At 39.2% G+C, this 21,952-nt stretch overlaps 6 protein-coding genes across 7 annotated transcripts; 2 read left to right on the top strand and 4 right to left on the bottom strand.

Moving 5' to 3' along the window:
• Positions 1–2,498: 2,498 nt before the first annotated feature.
• Positions 2,499–3,675, bottom strand: LOC126800130 (gamma-interferon-responsive lysosomal thiol protein-like). Its single transcript, XM_050527418.1, has 3 exons — positions 3,085–3,675; positions 2,833–2,898; positions 2,499–2,708 (listed from the first exon to the last, which is right to left on the bottom strand). The coding sequence occupies exons 1-3, from the start codon at positions 3,454–3,456 to the stop codon at positions 2,532–2,534; spliced, it is 615 nt and encodes a 204-aa protein (XP_050383375.1). The 5' UTR covers positions 3,457–3,675; the 3' UTR covers positions 2,499–2,531.
• Positions 3,676–5,247: 1,572 nt separating this feature from the next.
• Positions 5,248–8,201, bottom strand: LOC126798435 (lysine-specific demethylase JMJ26-like). The gene is made up of 2 exons (XM_050525401.1): positions 8,099–8,201; positions 5,248–7,971 (listed from the first exon to the last, which is right to left on the bottom strand). The coding sequence occupies exon 2, from the start codon at positions 7,943–7,945 to the stop codon at positions 5,387–5,389; it is 2,559 nt and encodes an 852-aa protein (XP_050381358.1). The 5' UTR covers positions 7,946–7,971; positions 8,099–8,201; the 3' UTR covers positions 5,248–5,386.
• A 476-nt stretch (positions 8,202–8,677) lies between these two features.
• LOC126799951 (gamma-interferon-responsive lysosomal thiol protein-like) lies at positions 8,678–9,863 on the bottom strand. 2 transcript variants are annotated; one of them, XM_050527213.1, is made up of 5 exons: positions 9,606–9,863; positions 9,421–9,486; positions 9,199–9,339; positions 9,020–9,112; positions 8,678–8,943 (listed from the first exon to the last, which is right to left on the bottom strand). In XM_050527213.1, the coding sequence occupies exons 1-5, from the start codon at positions 9,861–9,863 to the stop codon at positions 8,836–8,838; spliced, it is 666 nt and encodes a 221-aa protein (XP_050383170.1). In that variant the 3' UTR covers positions 8,678–8,835. The 2 variants fall into 2 exon arrangements, with proteins under 2 accessions (XP_050383170.1, XP_050383171.1); XM_050527214.1 differs by lacking the exon at positions 9,421–9,486 and having other exon boundaries at positions 9,606–9,860.
• A 429-nt stretch (positions 9,864–10,292) lies between these two features.
• LOC126799848 (gamma-interferon-responsive lysosomal thiol protein) lies at positions 10,293–11,810 on the bottom strand. The gene is made up of 5 exons (XM_050527110.1): positions 11,571–11,810; positions 11,050–11,115; positions 10,788–10,925; positions 10,582–10,674; positions 10,293–10,502 (listed from the first exon to the last, which is right to left on the bottom strand). Exons 1-5 carry the CDS (start codon positions 11,808–11,810, stop codon positions 10,347–10,349), a joined length of 693 nt encoding a protein of 230 aa, XP_050383067.1. The 3' UTR covers positions 10,293–10,346.
• A 1,712-nt stretch (positions 11,811–13,522) lies between these two features.
• Positions 13,523–16,259, top strand: LOC126799022 (protein TIC 56, chloroplastic). The gene is made up of 5 exons (XM_050526131.1): positions 13,523–14,250; positions 14,443–14,640; positions 14,986–15,268; positions 15,362–15,524; positions 15,830–16,259. Exons 1-5 carry the CDS (start codon positions 13,548–13,550, stop codon positions 16,034–16,036), a joined length of 1,554 nt encoding a protein of 517 aa, XP_050382088.1. The 5' UTR covers positions 13,523–13,547; the 3' UTR covers positions 16,037–16,259.
• Positions 16,260–16,822: 563 nt separating this feature from the next.
• On the top strand, positions 16,823–17,864 carry LOC126799889 (uncharacterized). Its single transcript, XM_050527152.1, has 2 exons — positions 16,823–17,396; positions 17,509–17,864. Exons 1-2 carry the CDS (start codon positions 16,880–16,882, stop codon positions 17,568–17,570), a joined length of 579 nt encoding a protein of 192 aa, XP_050383109.1. The 5' UTR covers positions 16,823–16,879; the 3' UTR covers positions 17,571–17,864.
• The last annotated feature ends 4,088 nt before the right edge of the window (positions 17,865–21,952 follow it).

The raw sequence follows: 21,952 nt of genomic DNA, 5'->3' as shown, positions 1-21,952 counted from the left end.
GCGTTGGTCACACATCGCCTTGCTATCCACAAGATATGTTGCATTTGTTAAATTTTTACCTAAGATTATCAAACTAAAGGCTCACCACCCTTCCATCATATCAAATCTATTCGATTGGATAAACGTTTGAGAGTTCACCTATGATGTGCTCGTATTATCCTATAATTATATGCCTCATACCCTTGGTTTATATGTTTAGTTATCTAATTTATGATTGATTTATGTTATTTTAGTGTATTTTATAGGTTTGTGTTAAAAATAGAAGAAAAGAAGTTAAAATGAGCTAACAAATATTAAATGGCAATTATATTCTTCATTGTCAGAATCTGCATGTGCAAAAGCATCAACTTTGCCGAGCGAATGTGGAAGTTCCAGATCAAATCAGACCATGAGCCTTATATCATTGGAAAGATACGGATGTCTATTTTTCTGTAGGATTTTACGGATCTTAATTTCGATATTATGAGAAAAAGTTATGATCGTTTGAGTGACGAGAGGTTAGAGCTAAAATCTACCCGGGTTTGCTAACATTTATGGAGAACTCAAGTTGTGTTGCCAAGTTCATTCAATTCTAATACATCAATGTCAATGATTCAGATGGAGATGCAAATATTATATGAATTTCTACTTTTACAAAAGATATTTCAAGGTTTTCACAATCTATATCAAGTTATGAGTCTGAAACCGAGTTTTACAGGGAAACTGAAGTCAACGATGAGCAATAATCTTCCCTAAGGGAGCACGAATTTCACATGAGAGTCTTCGGAGCACAATGTAGACGTCTAAAGAGCAGAGATCATCCATCCATCTTCACTATTCAATTCTTTTATTGTTTTTTGTTATGTTTTTCTTAGTTATAATGTTAAACCTTTTTCAAGGATTAGGATAATGTCATATCATGATTGTTTATGTAGTTTGATGTTTTGATGGATTTGTAATTTCTTTATGATTAATTTTTAGTCACTATTTGAATTGATGTTTTATGTTTAAGTTTTTTAATTGATCACTTTAGGGCTTTGCATATAGTAACTCAAAGATAAATTTGAAGCAGAGATGCAATATAATTTATGAAGCTTCTTGTGATTAAGTGTGGTGAATTACAATGTTACTCGAGAGAGAATGATGGTTTTCTTGATTTCTTTATTTTCTAGAACGTAATGAGTCTTGCATGTTAATTTTATACTTAAGAAGAATAGACTGTATAGCTAGGATATACAACATTTACCCGAGAGGGAGAACATCATACACTTGGGGAAAACTATGGTCTAGAGTACCTGAAAATGACATAGATTCGGGAATTGTCATCTAGAGATACAAAAGTATCCATTAGTTGCATTGATACATAAATAGGATTGTTAGTGGTTGATTTTGATACCCTAGGTTCTTCATGTTTGTTTCTTTTATAATTTGTTATTTGAAAACCTAAAACCTATGTTCTTAGTTTAGATTAATTAAGTTAGGATTAAATCGATTCTCAATTCCTAGTTGGAGCGACCTCGTACTTGCACACCTATACTAACGACGATTCGTGCGTTTGCGAGTTTTAATTAAAAATTTCACAATAACCTCCAAGACCTTTTGATGATTATTACATATCTACTAGGATTGTCGTTGAACATCTTGTTCCTCATGTTCATTGACTGGACAGTCTAGCAGAGGCTCGGGCTTGATTATGGGTACTAACATACCGACATTTGCATATGGATATGCAGTATTGTATGCAGCGACAGTTATTCGTTTCAAGCTCACAACTAACCAAGTGTTACGTGTTTTGTGTTTTATAAGTAAAAGGTTGTGAGCTCATAAAACCTAATGGATGAATAGTCTAAACTAACTAATTTTCTTTCAAGACGAATGAAGCCCCTAATTCTAGAATTATGAACTTCATTTTCAAACACAATACTTGAGAAATTCTAAGCGAGACTATACAAAATGAAAAATGAAAACCCTGAAAAATACCTTAAGTTAATAGGAAATTTTTTAATGGTTGAGCTGAGAAATCAGCATAATTTATTGATGAGGCCATGAGGGGATGACCAGTACTGGAAAGTGAATATTTCAGAGTAATGTTATTCAGCTAGCATACTAAAACATAGATGTTGCAACCTGATCATAACATCGATCAGATTTAATTAATCATCCTTATTTCCTTATCATGAAATATATCGGATATTCAAAATTGGGCGTACGTGCCTACCCTGTGCGCACAGATTGGCAGGCCCGGGGCACATTACTACCTTTGTAAGCCTTGCATACATAAACAGTAAAGTTTGCATAGTCCTGCATTGATTAAGGTAAGAAATTATTGTGATGTTGAGAGAGAGAGAGAGAGATCCAACCTTCCCAATTGGTTGATCATTCACAACCAGCCATGGCACAGACTGAAGAGGTGGACTAAGGTGCATCGTTTCGCTTCTAAACTTTTGTTCAAGCTGCACTCCAGTAATGTTAAATATATAATCAGTTCATTATTATCTGCTGAGAAATGAGAACATATAAAGCAATTCGACTCTCGTCGAAATGAGTCTAAATTACTCTGGATTCAAATTACGTAACCTTTTTCCATTTCCACTGTTGTAGCAATCCATGATGGGTTTTTCAGGCAATCCTAATGTACTAGAGCATTCTTGCCACGCACTTTGCCACTCCCGGTGCTTGCCCTCTATGACCAGAAATTCTATGCAGTAAATAAAACCGAAATGCTTGTCCTGCATATCACGAATTCATTGAAATTAAGGATAATGCAATACCTGCTTAATGAAAGAGACATTTTACAACGATTTTGTTACATTAATCGTCTAAGATATTAATATGTTGAAAACCTGGCCTTACCACAACTCTCCAGACGTCGATTGCACACGCTTGTATCGTGTTCAAGTAGCATTCATCTGGGCCATTCTGCACGATATATACGTGAAACAACTATGACATCAAGTAACATAAATGAATAATTAAAGAAAAATTTTAATGAAACAAAAATGTGTACAGGGTACAGAATAGATGCATATTTGCATGGTTGACACTTGACAGTATGAAAATGATATACAGTATGAAAATGATATAGAGATCAGATAGGGATAGGACCTGGCACAAAATGGCGTTGTTAGACAGGTTGGTACGTGCTTTACCCCAAGGAACCAGTCTGAGATTAACAATGTCGATGAGATTGTTATCGAAAACCCCTTTAAGATCTTTTACCAGGAAAAGAGCAGCATCTGGGTTCAAACTTTCATAGTAAAGTGTCAAATTAACTTTCTTATCGTTACTAGGAGTCAATGTAGCATTCTTAGATTCTGGAGCAGATGGAACATTGACGCCATGATCCCCAACAGCAAAAGAAGACGCAGAAATGAACAGCAATGATGAAGTTAGAGCAACAAAGAAAAAGAATTTGGCAGGAACCATTAGTATAAACTTTGAAGTAGTATGAACGTGATTGTTGCTGCATACTTGCATATTTATATATAGGCTGCTCCAATGTGATCACTGACCGTATATAACTATTTGATTTCATTACGAGTCATGAACACTCTTGACCAGCTAAGCATGAAGGTGGAAGATGCAGCTCTTTCTCCTTTTAGCAAAACGTGAATATCAGAGATTAGTAAATTTATGATGCATAGAAGCTCTTAAATACATTTGTTTTTAATTAGTTGATAATTGGAGGATTTGGAGTATGAAAGTAATTGTATAAGAAATATTTTAATGTGATTGGTATGGACTCCATTACTACTATGGACTCACCAACGTAAATTATTGAATTAATCAGACTTCGCAGTCTGAGTAATTTCCCAGAAAAAATTTATACCTCTGATTGATGCATAATGCTCTATTTTGGGACACTATTTGGAGAAGAAACCTAAGCAAAGCTATGTAAGAATTAGGAACACTTTAATGTACATCCAGCAACTGTGATTACAGTATTAGAATGGCGAGCATATATAAAGAAGGTGAGCATATATAAAAAAAACCTGTCATGCGTAAATGGGTGTTCAGATTTGATGGACTTTCTCTAAGTTGAGAAAGAAAAGGACTAATAACGCTCAAAATTATTTGTATATAGCCTCTTCCAATGGCCAAATACCATCTCATCCAATTTTGGCTTCGGCTAAGGAAGCTGAGCTGTAACTGCTAAGAAAGCATATGTAGCTATAAACCCAGAAAATAGATGCCATTGACATATGAACTTTACCAACAAACGTGTGGAAGGTCCAATTAATACAAATCGAGTCCTAATACGAACATATCTTTTTAACCTTTAATTTTAGAACTACATTACAAATGAATTATAGTGGTTCTGTCTCGTTATTGAGCCATAATCAAGTTTGCAGAGTTTGTATAAAATCACATTTATATAAGATCTTCCCTCAGTCCCTGCCTTGCCTACTTCGCAATGAACATAGGAGTCATTCCTAATCATTTCAATTTCCATGTCTGTAAGTAGTAAATCAGGGAAAAGAAAGCAGTACCTCTTCTGTTCACTACTACAATAGCTATGCTTCTCAGCATTTCTTCTTACCGCTGGCTTTTGTTGCCCTCTATTTTTCCCATATACAAAGTCATGCTGATTTGATCTCAAACCTAAACCCAAGCCAGCAGAACTGTCCCTATTCTTTGTCGAGTGATTTTTCCATCATACTTGTTTAATAATTTAGACTACATTCAACATGCAAAGAAGAAGCATCGAATCAGTTAGTCTAGTTGCCCAAATTAATCCATGTTTAAGTAAGCATTATACCTTTCTGCAATTCAGCTTACAACACTGAAGCTACCATTGGTAGTTTTGGTACAGATAATCAGCATAATAACTCAGCCCTGAGACCTCTGACATATCCCGCTGCAGCTTGTCTATACTTGATCAATAAGTACTAATAGTCAACCGATTGTTAAACATAGCGGAGTGGATCAACTGCTGTTGGAAACTCGAATTACAATTTCAGTTAGAATGAATTGCAAATGTGTTATAATCCAAAAAAAATAAAAAAATTGCAAATGTGTCTTATTGATCTTTAGTTTCAGAATTACACAACGCAACGCACAATGATTCTGAATTTTGTATAGAAGGAAGCTAATAAGCTCGTCTTTTGTTATAGGCTTAGAGCCAACACCTACAAGAAGAATGATTCTATAATTGCAGGGATATCACAGTTCGTAGTGATTTATGAGCTATTTAGGAACTCAGGATATTACCCCACTACAATATTTTATCAAAAATCCATTGAAGTATCAATTCCCATACTCGCAGAAGATGAAGACTAACAAAACCCTTTAATGATCTTTCTAAGGAAAATGAATATTCATTCTAGCACAACAGTCACTTAACTATGTTACAATATGGCATTGCATGATTCCATTGAACAGTGATGATCAAAACATTATCAAAGATTTAGGCCTTACATCGAGATCTTGCCTCAGAAATCTTCTTAACAGCATCAAAGACAGCATGAACAATCATTTTTTTAACCTCTAACTTGTCCTCACTTGCTCTATGATCTGGCGGCAGAGTGCGAAACTCCTCAGTCAGCCGAAAGCATTGGCCAACAGTTTCAGGGGAAACAAAATCCACGGCAACTTTAATGCAGGACTTCAAGTTTCTCACCTGATGTGGACAGCCTGCAGGAATGAACACCGCATCACCAAGCTTTTGTACAAATGTCCATGGCTCAATCCCATATTCTGCCTTAAGCTTTCTTTTGTGCTCCATAGTCAGGTAAATAGTCTGATCATGTATCGGATGAACGACCTGCTTCAATGGCCTACACTCAAAGTGCCTGAATTCCCTACAATGCTTCTTTATGTATTGCTCCAGCTTTGGAACATCCTGTACACGGAAAATGTCCCATAGAGCACCGCCTTCACCTGCATCATTAACTTCTTTGTTGCCAGTGAGCCTCCTTGGGCTAAAATTTCCAAAAATCTCCTTCTGATCTTGCTCCCAGTGTTTTGTCTTCAACTCTTCCATAGCAGCAAGATGTTTAGGCTCAAGGGTCACTTCAGTAGTATGGGTCAGAATGTTCACTGCATCAGACATATCACAGTGAAGCTTTGTCACAGAATCTCCGCGTCCAAGTTCCTGAGCAATGCCATATGCAATGTATGTCTTGGGCCCCAAGTCAGGTTTGACAGCTCTTTTAGGCAAGTGGCAAACAAGGTTTAGGGTACTAGCTGTTGGATGAGTGTATTCCTTGAAAGGCAAGCAACTCACAAACTCCTTGCCATGGCGAGGAAGACGTTTATCAAAATCAGTGGAGGGAGGCCAGTCTTTAAGCTTTAGGATCCGAGGGCAGTCCTTTGTATCAAACATTCCTTCAGAATATCCAGTAAAAAATTTGTGCATATTGACATCGATGAAAGACCAATCCGAGCAATCAATGGCCTGGACTTCCAACTCCTTCTCACACTTAGTATTATTAACTTGACGAAAAGCCCTCCACATGACTAAAGGTTCCCAACTCAATCCTGAACCATTTACAAGCGTATTGCTCACAATAACAGGCTCACATTTCATCCAATGCCTCTGAAAATGCTCAAAATCCCCCGGTTGAATGCTCTCAGCACTTGGACAGAACAAATAGTTGTCTTTGGAATCACCTCTACAAGCTGCATTTCTACACTTCACATTATCCATGGGGCTTATACACGAACAACTTTCTTCACTAGCCTCACTAGTAGCATCTAAGTGTTTATAGCTCTCATCTATTTTTTCAGCTTTCTCTACCAACTCCATGACTTCATTTCCAGGAAACAAACATCTAAGTTCTAAATGATGCTTACCACAACCTTCCATGTGCTCTGGGGGGCAACAAATGCTTCCATCTTCATCTGCTTTCCATTCAAACTTTGGCTTTGTAGAAGAAGACCTCAGCCTCCTAGTTCCCACACCATTCCAACAAACAATCTTTGCCTCACCATTGAAACATTCAAATCCTCGATCCTCATATATCTCAACACTTTCTACTCCACCTCCCTTTAACTCTCCACCCCTAATCTCCCGGCAACAATTCAGACACAGATCGTATTGGCATCCAGGACAGCTTCTATGAAAATCGAAAATCGAAGTCCTGCAATTGTTGCAATACATTCTCTCACCAACACGACAATTAGACTTTGCAATTTCCATCCCCTCAAACTCCACCAACCCTTGCTTACCAGCCTCAAACTTCATCTCACTCACCTGCTCATCATTAATCCTCCTCAAATACGGTAGCAACCGATGCACCAAATACCTACATTGCTCCACTCTCTCCTCTTCCCCAATCTCCAACCCTCGATTCTTCAAGCACCTCTGAGGCAAATCCAAACGCAAGCACCTCTTGCAATTACAATTCCCAAGGCAAACAGGACAAGCCTCAGCAAAGTCCTCTTCTGATAAATTGGGGTACCATTTCTTCATGCAAGGAACACAGTACCTCTTCCTCTCCCCTCTTTTCGGGCATCCTCGACAACGAACAACCCTCCCATTATCATTTCTCTGACATTGATGACACATTGTAGAGACATCATCTTTGCTCCATCCAACAATCTTCACTAAACCCTCTTCAATTTCACATCTCACTCCCTCTTTACCAAAACCCACATCCCCATTTTCCTCAAACTCCTCACTCTTCATACCCTTTTCACCACATGTCTTCTTCTTCTTCACTACACACTCTTCAATTCTACCAAAACCCACACTTCCTTCCTCACCCTTTTTCACTTTCCTATCTTGCCCTTCAATTTGATCACCAAAGATCAGATCTTTACCCTCTAAACCCTCCAAAGCAGTCTTCTTTCTATCACGCAGCTTCTTCAACATCACGGCCAGAGTCAGAGTAGACTCTTCGTCCTCAATTCCCAGAATGCCCTCGCTGCCCTTCTCCACCAAAACGGCGCCGTTTTCTTGCCGCCGCCGCCGCTTTCTGTAATAAACCCGGGAGAACATTCCGTCTCTGCAGATCGGCGCCATCGCAAAGATATAAAGCCTGAGCGGGTCTGTAGAGTACAGAAGTGTTTGGGAATCAGAGGTGGCGGAAATGAAGAGGGAATTTGAAATTCAAAAGTGGCGCCCTGATGGGTTTGATGAAATCTTGACAGAATCAAATTCTCAGTGAGCAGATACCTGGATTGGTTAAGGAAGACGATGATGAAGAAGCCCTAATAATAATAATTGTCACTGATAGCTGAACACCTCGCTCTCTCTTATTTTCTTTTTGTTTTTTGTTTTCCCAGGAATCTGCGGCTTTCTGGGGAGAGAGTACTTTCCCTAACTAGGAAAAATAAAGAAACTTTATTGCAATGGACATAATTTTTTTAAAAGAAATGTTATTGCAATATGCATAATTTCACAAAATGATAGTTTGTGAAGTAAATTCTGTAGCAGTTTAATTTCAAGTTATTTTGTGTCTCATTAATCGTCTCTCACTTTATGTGTTTTAAATGTTATATCTAAATTAACTGGACGAAAATTATTATTGTGAAAATTTGTTCGAGTTTAATTGATTTTGAAAATACAAAGACACACACGATTAAAATAATAGAAGAGTGACACAACTGATAACTGACCATAAAATTCAAGATAGTTTGCTAAAATTATTCCATCATTTAAACGATTCATTCTGAAATATTCATTTACATCTTAATGAATGAATGAATGAATGAATATAGAGAGGGAACCATTTCCAGAGAATGTACTAAATCAGAACCTATGATCAAGCTATATAATGAGAGATCTTTTCACGATCCACAACCAGTTAAGTTATGCAATCTGATTTATTTGTAGAGTTAGCGACTTCGGTTGAATATGGTCCAGGATTGAGGCTTATATCTGGTTGATTTGATGGCTTGTGTTGAGTATGTCTACTTGTCTGTTGTCTTCTTCTGCTTCAAATGCACAGACTGACATGCCATGGGCGCAATTTTACCTTTGTAAGCCTTGCACACATAGCCAGTAAAATTTTCATAGTCCTGCATTACATCAAAACAAAAGTTAAGTTAAATCATCATTCACAGAGAGAGAGAGAGAGAGAGAGAGAGGACCAACATTTCCTATAGGTTGATTATTCAGAACCAGCCATGGTACAAACTGCAGAGGTGGATTGAGGTGCATGGTTTCATTGCCATAGTTTTGTTCAAGCTGCACTTACCCAACAATGTCAATCATAATGGATAACTTAATTATCATAAATTCTAGTAGATCAGAGGACTATAATAACATGAAACCTTTGTTGCATTTGAACTATTGTAGCAATCCAAAGTGGTATTCTTAGGCAGTCCCAATGAACTGAAGCAAGTTTCCCACTCATTGTGCCTTCCCTCTATGGCCAGAAATTCTATGCAGTAAATCAAAGCAAAGTGCTTGTTCTGCATCCCAAATTTCAATATCAAAACGATCTCTATCTAAATAGATTGATAACCTTCAATTGAAACTCATCTATGTCTCACCACATCATGCATAACATCGATAGCACATGCTTCCAGAGAATTCAACTTACAACCATCTGGCTTATGCTGTAAAATTAACACAGATTGAAGAATATCTGCATCACTCTAGAGATTTTATGCAAGATGTTCCAGAAACAGAAAATTTTGAACCAATGAAATTGGTTAAAATAGTGATGAACATGAACCTGACAGATAGCAGTACTATTGTTCGATTTGTTGGCGTATGCTTCACCCCAAGGAACCAGTCTGAGATTGAGGATGGTCATGAGATCATCTTCGAAAATCCGAGCAAGATTTTTAACAATGAAGGTAGCACAAGATGTGTTCAAAGAGTCATAGTAAACTGACAGGGTAACTTTCTGATTAGCAGCAGCACAAGGAAATGTGAACAAGAACATTGGACAGGTGATGAGACAAGCAAAGAATAAATGAAAAGAGGCCATTTTGCAGTTGATATCTGTTTCAGAAGTGTACAAATGTAGTAGTAAGTAGTTTCCTCTTCTCTTTTAATTGTTTTGTTGGGTTTGGTACTCTGATATTAATGATGGCCAGATCATAATCATATATTTGGACAAGTTTCTGCAGAAAATGAATGCTCCTTGTTTTAGAATTTTGGGAAAGAAGTTATCCAACCATGTGTGCATAACTTATACGACTGATATATCAATGGCGCACCTACCTGCTACTATCAAGTTGCCATTACTTAATTATCACAATCATAAATACATGATTTTGACAATAATAATTAAGCAGTAACCAAACAAGGATGAAAGAAAATACACACAAAAGATAAGAACAGAACTACAAAACGTCAGACCATAGTATATCTGGTCAGCTTCAACTATGTTATATTTTATCAACTTTAGGTTCAATTATCATATCTAATGACAATGTAAACATTTTGCCACATTGTATGCTTCTCGGGCTTAAGTGGTAGAGTTTCTTCCTTGTTCTGCTAGGCAAACTCGAGGAATCGATTTTTCATTCCCAATTGATTCAGTTTTGTAGTGAATCGATCTGCAAGCTTCAGGAGATTTTCCTTTGTATGCCTTACAAATGTAGGCCATAAAATTTTCATAGTCCTGCATGTACATGATTGGTCATGAGGGGGATAAAATGGAGGAAAGAAGTAATCCAATTTGTGATTATCGAGTGACTAACCTCTGCAAGTGGTTTATTATTGACAACCAGCCATGGCACAAATCTATGTGGTGGATTAAGCTGAGCAGTTTGTTTTGCATATTTTGTTTCGATCTATGCATCATTAATGCCAAATTACCGATCAAAGGAACATAACTTTGTCAAGTCTCAAATGAGGAAGTAGTTCAAAAACATCAAGAGCAAAATGGGACTAAATATGAACTGACCTTATTTCCATATCCACTGTTGTAGCAATCGATAGGGAATGTCCCCAACTTCGACAATTCAAAGCAATCGGCCCATTTAGTGTGCTTGTTCTGAAATGTGAGCTGCTCGACGCAGTGGATGAATCTGAAATGCCGTTTCTGCATCAGAATTAATCCATCAGAGTTAGTAACCAAACCAATGTTTAAGGGTCATATGTACGTACATGTTTGGAACAAAGTATGCAAAGCTAGTCTAATTCTAGAGGCATTGATAAAGCTTTACCACATTAGGATAGATGGTGATGGTGCAGGCCTCAATTGTGTTGATCAAGCATTCATCTGTTCCATGCTGTAAAACAAAAAAAGGGTTCAAAGAATAATCATTGAGCTACGAAACTCAAACAACCCATATTGCGTCAACACCGCACCATTTTTACTGCATTCTCATTTTTCAGTTTATGTGAATGTGTCGATGTATAAAGGAGTGTGGATGTGATTAACTGTAATTCTGTAAATGTAAATGTAAATTTCAGTGATTCTATATTTGGAAGTTTAATGCTGTAAATGTAAATTCTAAAAGTCTAGAGGTAAAATTGTAAATAAGGATTTAACAAATGACATGGGCAGGTAATTAAAAAAAAAGACAAGGCAGCGGACACAAATCAAATTGGTAACATGGTATCGACGTCGTTTAGAGATGAACAGAGTCAGCAGACAATGAGGTAGATAGCAGCTGGAAGAAGATGAGTGAGTAGCTGAAAAAAATAAAAGGGGAGTGATTGGGGGGAGGTTGAGAAAGGTGACCTGGCAGGCGAAGGAGCCATCGGAATTGAGCCAAGCGTTGCCCCAAGGGACCATTCTGAGATTGACGACGGAGATGAGGCCGTTGTCGAAGATCTTGGCCAAATGGTTGACTATGAAATCGGCGCAATAAGGACAGAGAGTCTCGTAGTAGAGAGTGACACTGACATTGTCGGCAGCGTGAGGTAGAGATGGGTTTACGACCAGGAGGAAGAAGAAGAGGAAGAGCTTGGTGAAACCCATTGGGGAGATCAGGGGCTTGAGATCGAGTTGAGACTGTGTGTGGTTTAAGTAAGAAGTAAGAACTATTTGTTTCCATTGGAATTTAAACTCTAGTGAATGCTTGTAACTGTACTTCTATGGCGGTGGGTAATTAGACCATCGCTTAGCTCTATTACTGTATGCCCATATCATCTTTTGCTCTCTTATTTATTCGTGGGTTTCAAGTTTCCAACCAATGAACCAAATAAATCTCCATGATTTCTGGTAACATAAGTACATGAGAGACTATCAAATGCACCACTTCATTAGTTTTTTTTTCTTCTTTTTTAGGTTTTGTATGCAGTTATGCACTAGAACAACAAGACAACATCTTTTTACATCACAACCGTAAGGCCATGATCGACTTTCCTCATTGTCTGTATTTTATACTGTGTGTTTACAGCACGTAGTTGGCTTTTGGCTTCAAGAAGGTTTTAACAAAATTATTATCGACGGTTAGTAGTTAATTACTCCTTTATTTATAGAAAGAAAAATTCAAATAATACGACGAATATATTGTGAGTCAAACTGAAGACATCGCACTTAGAGCAAGTTTACCGGTATTAGTTTTTCCATGGCAACTGATGAGGTGATGACCTAGGTCAATGAAAACAGTGATTTTCAAGTTCCACCAGTATTGGGTCAATTACTGTTGGGATGACCCAGACTCAATCCTAGGTCAACTTCCAGACCCAGGCCTTACATAATACTAACTTGGACTTGCAGCATAGCCATGAGGAAAGAGAGGAAGAGACGCGATATGGAAGCAACGTGCATGACAATCGCTTGTCTTGTAGTGCCAATCACATAGCACATGCGCTACTTTTTTTTTGTCTAGAGACATATATCAAAAGTACATCAAAATATGAATATTACAGCCGTTTGGCTAAGTTTTGAAATGGTCTCACATAAGATTTAGACCATTAGTTTTTAAACTTAATTAGATTATTATATAGTTTTTTTTATAGAAAAGATGGTTTATAATAATGAGTTAGAAAAGTGAAAAAAAAAATGGCAAGTAACGGAAAGACTATAATAATAAGAAAAATAATGTACTAATATTTCTTATAAAACACCTCACCTTCTTATTTTTGGCATCATTAATATTTATCTACATCATATATTTCTCATTTACACTCAAAAACTAATTTAATATTTCATAAAATAGTAATTGACCCAGTGATCTTGACCCAACGAATAGAAACAACTGTTCAGCGGTAGTGAACAGTATACTGACCTACTAACCCGTGACCCAGCGACTGTAACCTATTGACCAAACGGGTGAACTTGCTCTTACAGAGGAGAGACTAGTACTTGACGAACACGGGGGATTCACTAATGTTTTTTTTTTCATTTTCAGAAAAAGAGAGAACGTGTGTGTTAATATTTGTTTCAACTCAGCCCAGGCCTATGATGTACATATTTGTTTCAACTTAGCAACAATGTAGTTCTCCTATGTATATATCCTGTAGCATTGTTTTGTTATTTCTACCTGTATAGTAATTACAACTCTATGATCAGAGTTATGTACATCATAGGTACATGTAAGCTAAGATACTCTTCTTTACCTGCGAGGGTGGACATGTTATGAATATCCTTGTCATATAACTCAGCCCAGGCCCAAATCAGATTGACCTTCTATAGTCCCCTCTCACTCTCATCATCCACTCCATTTCAGTCAAAACCCTCCTCAGTTTGAAGCTCTCATCTTTTCCTCCAATGGCTTCCATAAACTTCAACCCATTCGAAGGCTGGTTCCGCAAACCCCCAAACCCACTCCCGCCCATCAACCTCCTCTCCCTCGCCGACTCCTTCTCCCCCAAAACCCCCTCCCCCCCATTCTCCTCCCTCAGCCTCTCCAACCCCTTCAAATCCCCCAAAAAACCCGATCCAAAATCCGACCCCGAACCCGACAAACCCGGGCACTACACCCAAATGCTCGAGCACTTCTTCTGGGAATGCGAAAACCTCCCCGACTACCGCCACACCCCCGAAGTCGACAACATCCTTAACTCCGACCCGATCTTCGAGAAGAAAGAAAACCCGACAGAACAAGAGATTAAAGACAACGACAAGTTCTGGGAGGAGTTCCGGGCCAGCCCGGTGGTCCAGTTCCTGACCCGAGCCGAGGAAGTTGCCGATAAGATCAATGAGATGGAGCTCAAGGAAAACGACACGCCGTACAGGAGGGAGGACAGGAAGCTGTGGCAGGCGGTGCCGCATGTTATTGGGCCGGACGGGAGGCCCATGCCGAGGAAGGCTATTAAGACCAAGAAGGAGTCGGATGACAAGTTCTGGGATTTTGCCAGGCAGTTCTTTTTCGGGCTCTGGGGGTTCCAGCAGCGGCCGTACCCGCCTGGCCGGCCCATTGATGTCGCTCAGGCTATTGGCTACAAGAAGCTGGAGAAGAGATACTATGATTGTAAGTATGAGTTTACTTAGGTTACAAGTATGTCGTGTTTGATGTGGATAGATAGACGTAATGTAGCTTCATTTTCGGCTAATCAAGTTCATTTTAGAGCATGATACTTGTATTTTTTGACATATTGTTGATAATTGTTGCATTATGATGTTATAGTTATGTTGTTTATGGTGTTGGTGTTATATTGATCAGTTGCTATGAGGAGTGGTGGATGGTTCTATAAGGACCGGTTGGGTAGAACTAGAGGTCCGTTGGAGCTTATAACACTCAAAACGGCTTGGGGTGCTGGGATTATTGATAAGCACACATTCATTTGGGGTGAGGATATGGATGAGTTTGCTCCAATTCACATGGTTTATGGGTTGGAACGTGCCATCGCCACCTGGGAAGGTATGTCAAATGTTTCATTTGCCTCTGCGTGTCTTTTTAAATTTTGCCCCTTTTTCTCTAATGAGTAGGACATAATGCACAACCCTTTTATGTGTTACTGTGGTAGTAAAATGGTTTCCATGCTGTGGTAGGAAAGCTAATGTGCTGACATCTTTTATGAGTCTCATCTCCATGTGCATGTTAGCTGTACAGTTTCAGACTTGCATATGAAGCCAACTTTTTAGAAGTTAACTACTACAAGATGCATTTTTTTCCACACATATGAAGCGTGTAGGAGTGCTATTAATGATTTTCTTTTGTGTTTTTGATTAATTGATATTAATTTAATGATTGGATGATGTGCAGTTAGACTTGGTGCTGCTGCAACTGCTTTTATTCACAAACTACAAAAAGGGATTCCTCCTTGGGTTCCACTAAAAGGATTTGAGAATAAAACCTATAAGCAATTACAAGAAGAGGCTGTAGAAAGCAAGAGACGTGACTTAGCAGTACTTGAAGCTAATGATGGTGTTTGGCCTGGTGTTAGGACTCCTAGTCATGCATTATTTCTTTGGGCCAGTGGCTCTGAACTAACATCAATTTTGGAACAGGATCACATGCCGAACAAATACATCCCTAAAGATCTTAGGTATGTGATACTTGTGTCTATAATGTCTTTATGTTGTAAAACCACAATGCATCTGCTTACTTCACATTATCTACCGTCTTCTTGTGAGAGCAGGCTCGAGCTGTCTAGAATCATCCCTGGTTTAAGGCCATGGGAGGTTCTGAGTGTGGAACAAGCGATGGATCAGGTAACCTATGGGGGAGAGTGGTATCGCGAACCTCTTGGTACATACACGACTGGCCCTCCATACATTCAAGCGTGGAATATGGATGTCAAGGTACAGAACTTGCTATTGCATCAGCTTAATTAATTTTAATTTCGTTTGAGTCGTATCAACTTAAACAAGAAAATGTTAAACCAAAGGTGAAAGCAACCACTTACAAACTGGTTTGCTTATCCAAGGTTCTGTTAATATCTCACTGAAAAGGATATAAATAATGATGCTTCTTTTATATCATTTTAGGATATGGAGTTTCTTAGAATTACCCTCTTATGGATATTTTTTGGTCATGTTATATAGTCCTTTCTTTAAGAATGTGCATGTGCTTCTATTAATTCTTTCTTGTGTTTTTGTGTGCTCAGAGGCTGTATAGGATCTATTCCAATTTGTGCACCCGAGTCTACCAGAAAATGGAAAGATCAATTCCTGGTTTTGATAAAGTAATGGAGAAGGTTGAAGCTGATGCTATGGCAAGAGATCAGAGACGGAAGGCCAAACGAGCGGCGGAGAAGGAAGCCGAGCTGGAAAAGGCCCTTGGTGGTCGACTTGGTCCCCAAGATGACGCTTGATCATATTTCTCATACATTAAATGGTAATATCCCAAAATCCCATTTGAGATTATAAAGCGGCCTTGTGAGTGCATGGAAGAATGGTGAGGCTAGATACGAACGAAGAATTTTTTTTCCCTTTCACTAGGAACGATTGTAACTGTTAAATCCATATCAACCTCCCTTCAAGTTTCAATTTGTATGAACTATCAGTACCATGGCAAATAGTTGATCCTTTGGTTAACCCGGTATCCCCAACAGTAATGCAATTCTAAAAATTCCAACCCTCTGTTTCTCTTGGTAATATGGTACATCACTCACAAAAGTTGAATGTAGATGATTGTAATGGCAAAGACAGCTAGTTGATTGGTACTTCATCACATTCAACTTCTAATCTTTCTCGAGCGAACCGATGAGTTTTGATCCTGGTTATTTTGGGCTCATACATGAACTCCGTTATGTGCAATGTCTGTGTTTTTGTGTATTACAACACTAGCCGACTTGTCTAAAAAGAAATGGGGAACTTTGTTCCGTTGAATACCATCTTGTCCATTGTGATACCGGTGGAGGTTCCCAACTCCGACACGGATAGCTTTCCCGACCGACCTTTTTTGGGGAGCACACACCTAAGATGCTCAGGCTACGACACGTGTTTCCTCGTCATTGACTAAGTATTTCCATGAGACAACATTTACGAAGTACGTGTAACAAAACCAGAGCTCTGTTTTAATAAAGCTCCTCCGCAAGTGACGCTTGTCCTCAGTAGCCAGTACATATGCTGCTCCTTATTATCAAAACTAGAAAAGTGAAGAAGACAGATATTTGTATACCTAGAAGACAAAAAAAAGAGAGAGAAAACAAAAGATGGATGATGTTATACCACAGTCTGAGAGCCAGAGCATGATGACTCCTTCAAATCATAGCTCAAATGGTGAAGAAGCTAAAGGTGGTGAAGGGGGAGCAGGAAATGGGGTCATCAGCAAGCTGAAGATCCCTACTTTGAGCTCTGGAGCTGAACAAAATGGTGGAGATAGAGAAGGCGGTGGAGATGATGAAAAGAGTGGTGGGCTTATTACCAGCTTCATCTCCAACTTGGTTTCACCGAGGAGTACTAAATCTGGGGAGTTTACTAAGCGAAAAGTGGAAGATGAAGTTGAAGCTGGTGAAATAGCAAATGATAAGACAGAGCAAGATGTGGGTGAAAATGGTGGAGGGGTGATTTCAAATATCATTTCCAACTTCTTTAATCCAAATGAGGAAGAGAAAGAAGGAGATAATGTGAAAGATAGTGGAAATAAAAGGCAGAAGATGGATGAGGAGGAAGGTGGTAAAGGAGGCCTAATTGATAACATTGTCTCTCACTTGCCTACATCAATTCCAGGTCAGTCAATTTTTTCTCTCAAGCCTTTTTCTTGGGGTAAATTCTGGGTTGCTGTGACTAGATTTATGGATGTCAATTGACACATTTACTGTATATGTTTACTAATTACCAGATGATGCAGCTCCAACAACTGATGAGGCCTCCATTCTTATTCACTCCCTCGTCAAAGATTAAGCTAGCAGATCATGTTTGCCTCTACTCACTGACTACAACATGTGGCTGATGTTTCTTTGTTGTATTTTCATGTTGTTGCTGTTGTTGAATTGTCATTGTTGTTAATTTGTAAGTAGATTCCTTCAATGAATTGAGTATTCAAAGCTACATGTTTCAAGAGCCTCTCTGTTTTCAGAGGCCTCCAACTATGGTCTTAGCATAATTACCTATCTAGCAATTCTTTGCACAATTTATCTGTAGTAAACAGTGTAAACTACATCACTTTGCAGATAAACTATAAAATTGCTTCTAGAATCCAGTTGAAAAGTGTCATTTGAAATCTTTGGATCTTTTCTGGTTTTGTAATCAAACTTGAATGAGGTAATTATACTGCTTTATATTGATTGATATATGATCTGATACAAGGCTAGCTATTTATAGGAATTGATTTGAACATTAGCACTATCACTAATGATGAATCCTAGCTGTTCTATCACCATAAGTAACATGTTTGTTGCTTTACACAACTCACACACAGCTCACTTATGCTAACACTCCCCCTCAAGTTGGCGCATACACATCAACCATGCCCAACTTGCAAAGTGAGTCATAAAAAACATTCTTGGACACTCCTTTGGTGAGTATATCTGCAAGTTGCTCTTCTGTAGGAACGAACGGAAAGCAAATGATCTTAGCGTCTAGCTTCTCTTTTATAAAGTGACGATCAACCTCTACATGTTTTGTACGATCATGCTGCACAGGATTCTGTGAAATATTAATAGCTGCATTGTTGTCACAGTACAGTTGTATAGCACACTTAGGTTTAACACCCAAATCTTGTAGCAAATTCCTAATCCACAACAACTCGCACACTCCCTGAGCCATACCTCTGTATTCTGCTTCAGCACTAGATCGAGCTACCACATTTTGTTTCTTACTCCTCCACGTAATAAGGTTACCTCCAACAAAGGTAAAATACCCTGATGTGGACCTTCGATCTGTAATATTTCCAGCCCAGTCTGCATATGTGAAGCCACAAACATCAAAGATATTGTTGTGATTAGAAAACATTACTCCTCTCCCCGGAGCTGACTTCAAGTACCTCAAGATCCTTACAACAGCATCCATGTGGTCATCACTGGGGTTATGCATGAACTGACTTACTACACTTACTGCATACGCAACATCTGGTCTGGTGTGTGATAGATAAATCAGGCGCCCGACTAGCCTCTGGTAACGAGGTTTGTCAGTAGGGACTTGATCTGGATACTCTGCTAACCGATGGTTCTGCTCAATAGGAGTATCAATGGGAGTGCAGTCCAACATACCTGTCTCTGTTAGTAGATCAAGGATGTACTTCCTTTGACACAGATAGATACCATTGCTTCCTCGGGCTACTTCAATGCCTAAGAAGTATTTGAGTGTACCTAGGTCCTTCATCTCAAACTCTGTGGCAAGCTGTTTCTGTAATCTATCTACCTCAACAGTGTCATTCTCAGTAACTACCATATCATCAACATATATAATTAGGGCTGTTACCTTCCTTTGTTGATGTTTGAGAAATAATGTGTGGTCTGAATTACTTTCTTTGTAGCCAAGTTTTCTCATGAATTGTGAGAATCTTCCAAACCAAGCACGAGGTGACTGTTTAAGACCATACAAAGACTTTCTCAATCTGCATACAGAGTTACTTGGGGAAGCGGCCACATATCCAGGCGGAAGATCCATGTATACTTCCTCTGTTAGTTCTCCATGAAGGAATGCATTCTTGACATCAAACTGCCTAAGCGGCCAGTTCAAATTAGCAGCGACAGAGAGCAATACCCGGATAGTGTTCATCTTTGCAACAGGTGCAAATGTCTCATCATAGTCTATGCCATATGTCTGGGTGAACCCCTTTGCTACTAGACGTGCTTTATACCGGCTTACTGACCCATCTGGATTATGTTTCACTGTAAACACCCAACGACATCCTACAGTCTTCTTGCCATATGGTGAAGGTACAATCTCTTAAGTATTGTTCTTTTGTAGTGCTTCCATCTCTTCCTCCATTGTTTTCCTCCATTTTGGATCTCCCAATGCATCCTGCACTTTGTTAGGTACTGATACAGTAGATATTTGATTCACAAATGACTCATATGACTTAGATAATCTTTTGGTAGATATAAAATTGGCTACTGGATACTTGGCTTTAGTCTGAAGGGTAGGTTCATATTTTTTTGTTGGTTGTCCCCGAGTAGACCTATTTGGCAAAACATATTGTCTGTTATTAGCCCTAATAGAATGACTAACCTCATATGAATGATCTTCTGTACCAGGAGAGCATTGGTCAGGGGTATAAACAGTGGTAGGGGAGACATGAGGGGCAGTTGTGTTGTCAGCTTCTGGTGTCTCAATCTCTTGAGTGACGACCTTTGGTGGTGCCTGTGTTGCTGACACATTGGTAATTTCAACAGAACCTGTTACCATATCGACTGGCTCACTTGTCTCTTCCTCTCCATGATACAGCTCTTCAAAATATGAATTCTCCCCCTGAAGAGCAGTATCAGAAGAGAAAAAATAACTCATGTCTTCAAAAAAGGTAACATCCATAGTGACATAGTACTTCCGAGTAGGGGGATGATAGCACCGGTACCCTTTCTGATGTCCTCCGTACCCAACAAACACACACTTAACTGCCCGGGCATCCAACTTAGAACGGAGATGTTGCGGAAGATGTACAAAAGCAACACAACCAAAAACACGGGCAGGAAGATTATGAAAAGAGGGTAATGAGACATGAGATGCAAGTACCTCATATGGAACTTTCCCCTGAAGGACACGAGATGGTAGACGATTAATAAGGTGTGCGGAAGTAATGACAGCATCACCCCAAAGATATTTAGGCATATGGGCACTAAAGAGAATACATCGAGCCATATCAAGTAAATGACGATTTTTTCTTTCAGAAACCCCATTTTGCTCAGGTGTGTAAGGGCAGGTTGTTTGATGAACAATCCCGTGTGTGTTAAAGAACTCCTGAAAGACATGATTCACATATTCCCCCCCATTATCAGAACGAAGAACTCGAATGGTGGCATTGTATTGTGTTTGGACAGAGGTATGGAAGGCACGAAAAGCTGAAAAAACTTCATCTTTATTTTTAAGAAGAACAATCCATGAAAGACGTGTGCAATCATCAATAAATGACACAAAGTATCGCATTCCTGATACAGTAGACTCTTTAGAGGGTCCCCAAACATCAGAATGGATTAATTCAAAAGGAAGAAAATGTTTAGGAGAAGTACTAAGGGAATAAGTAGATCGATGACTCTTGCCTAAAACACATGTTTCACAACATAAAGAAGACTCGTCCACACTAATAAACAAAGTAGGCATGGATTTTTTCATAACACTAAAAGATGGATGCCCTAAGCGACGATGCCATAACCAAACTTCACTTAGCTTGTCTGAAGTGGAGAGTAAAGCGGTCCGAGGCTGTCCCCCTGGTTTGTCCCCTGCGTATGTCAGATCCAGATGAAACAAACGGCCCCTCAGATACCCCCGACCAATTACCCGTCCGGTGAGAAGATTCTGAAATATCACATACATAGGAAAAAAGGTCACAGAGCACTGAGCGTCAGAGTTCAATTGGGGAACAGATATCAAATGATGAGATAAAGCAGGTACATAGAGTACATTGTGAAGTTCTATGGTGGGAGTAATACGAACAGACCATGTCCCTAACACGGGAAATGCCTCACCATTAGCATTAGTCACATATGGTACGGGTGGAGGTGACAATACGGTAAAATAAGATTTTTCATAAGTCATATGATCAGATGCACCAGAATCAATAATCCATGTATCAAAACTAACAGAGTGAGAAATATTGAAAGCCATACCAATTTTACCACGGCCAACGACGGAGGCTGTAGGTGTTCCTCCAGCAGTATGATGATCATGCCCAACCACACCATAGATATCAGGTTCCGGAACTAATTCAAGGGCTGCTTTAGCTCGGGGAAGATAAGTAGGCGTCTTAGGCCTAAGGTGTGGATATAATTTCCAGCAGGTTGTACGAGCATGGTTAGTATCATGGCAATAAGAACAAGGAGGACGAGGCTGATTCCCGAAGCCTGGTGGTGGTCCGCGTCGGTGAAGGGGAGCAGAAGGCGCTTGTGGAAGAGGTGGTGCTGGAGATCGAGCACGAACAGTGAGACTAGAAACGACAGCCGGTGCCTGAAGAATACTCTCCTGCTGAGACTCATCCTTGCGAATATAGTTGAAAGCGATGAGTAGACTAGGTGGTTCGGTCATTCGGAGTAATTCACCTTTCGCACTGGTATGCTTTGCATCAAGACCCTTTAGGAAATGGTGAACTCGTTCAAGCTCCTTCTCCTTGTGGTACCAAATAAGATCCT

This window comes from Argentina anserina, chromosome 6, assembly GCF_933775445.1.
Source record: "Argentina anserina chromosome 6, drPotAnse1.1, whole genome shotgun sequence".
In the NCBI taxonomy this organism is placed as follows: domain Eukaryota; kingdom Viridiplantae; phylum Streptophyta; class Magnoliopsida; order Rosales; family Rosaceae; genus Argentina; species Argentina anserina.
This window is presented reverse-complemented; position numbering and strand designations above follow the sequence as displayed.

What these genes read in the sequence shown, in the direction of transcription:
- LOC126799889 (XM_050527152.1), top strand. Translation starts at nt 16,880, where the DNA reads ATGGATGATGTTATACCACAGTCTGAGAGCCAGAGCATGATGACTCCT. An exon ending in CTTGCCTACATCAATTCCAG is followed by an intron (nt 17,397 to 17,508) that starts GTCAGTCAATTT and finishes ACTAATTACCAG; the next exon opens with ATGATGCAGCTCCAACAACT.
- LOC126799848 (XM_050527110.1), bottom strand. Translation starts at nt 11,810, where the DNA reads ATGGGTTTCACCAAGCTCTTCCTCTTCTTCTTCCTCCTGGTCGTAAAC. An exon ending in TCACCATCTATCCTAATGTG is followed by an intron (nt 10,926 to 11,049) that starts GTAAAGCTTTAT and finishes ATTCTGATGCAG; the next exon opens with AAACGGCATTTCAGATTCAT. An exon ending in ATAATAAACCACTTGCAGAG is followed by an intron (nt 10,503 to 10,581) that starts GTTAGTCACTCG and finishes ATGTACATGCAG; the next exon opens with GACTATGAAAATTTTATGGC.
- LOC126800130 (XM_050527418.1), bottom strand. Translation starts at nt 3,456, where the DNA reads ATGCAAGTATGCAGCAACAATCACGTTCATACTACTTCAAAGTTTATA. An exon ending in ACAACGCCATTTTGTGCCAG is followed by an intron (nt 2,899 to 3,084) that starts GTCCTATCCCTA and finishes TATATCGTGCAG; the next exon opens with AATGGCCCAGATGAATGCTA. An exon ending in TCGACGTCTGGAGAGTTGTG is followed by an intron (nt 2,709 to 2,832) that starts GTAAGGCCAGGT and finishes CGTGATATGCAG; the next exon opens with GACAAGCATTTCGGTTTTAT.
- LOC126799022 (XM_050526131.1), top strand. Translation starts at nt 13,548, where the DNA reads ATGGCTTCCATAAACTTCAACCCATTCGAAGGCTGGTTCCGCAAACCC. An exon ending in TACATCCCTAAAGATCTTAG is followed by an intron (nt 15,269 to 15,361) that starts GTATGTGATACT and finishes TTGTGAGAGCAG; the next exon opens with GCTCGAGCTGTCTAGAATCA. An exon ending in CGTGGAATATGGATGTCAAG is followed by an intron (nt 15,525 to 15,829) that starts GTACAGAACTTG and finishes TTGTGTGCTCAG; the next exon opens with AGGCTGTATAGGATCTATTC.
- LOC126799951 (XM_050527213.1), bottom strand. Translation starts at nt 9,863, where the DNA reads ATGGCCTCTTTTCATTTATTCTTTGCTTGTCTCATCACCTGTCCAATG. An exon ending in ATAGTTCAAATGCAACAAAG is followed by an intron (nt 9,113 to 9,198) that starts GTTTCATGTTAT and finishes GGGTAAGTGCAG; the next exon opens with CTTGAACAAAACTATGGCAA. An exon ending in ATAATCAACCTATAGGAAAT is followed by an intron (nt 8,944 to 9,019) that starts GTTGGTCCTCTC and finishes GATGTAATGCAG; the next exon opens with GACTATGAAAATTTTACTGG.
- LOC126798435 (XM_050525401.1), bottom strand. Translation starts at nt 7,945, where the DNA reads ATGGCGCCGATCTGCAGAGACGGAATGTTCTCCCGGGTTTATTACAGA.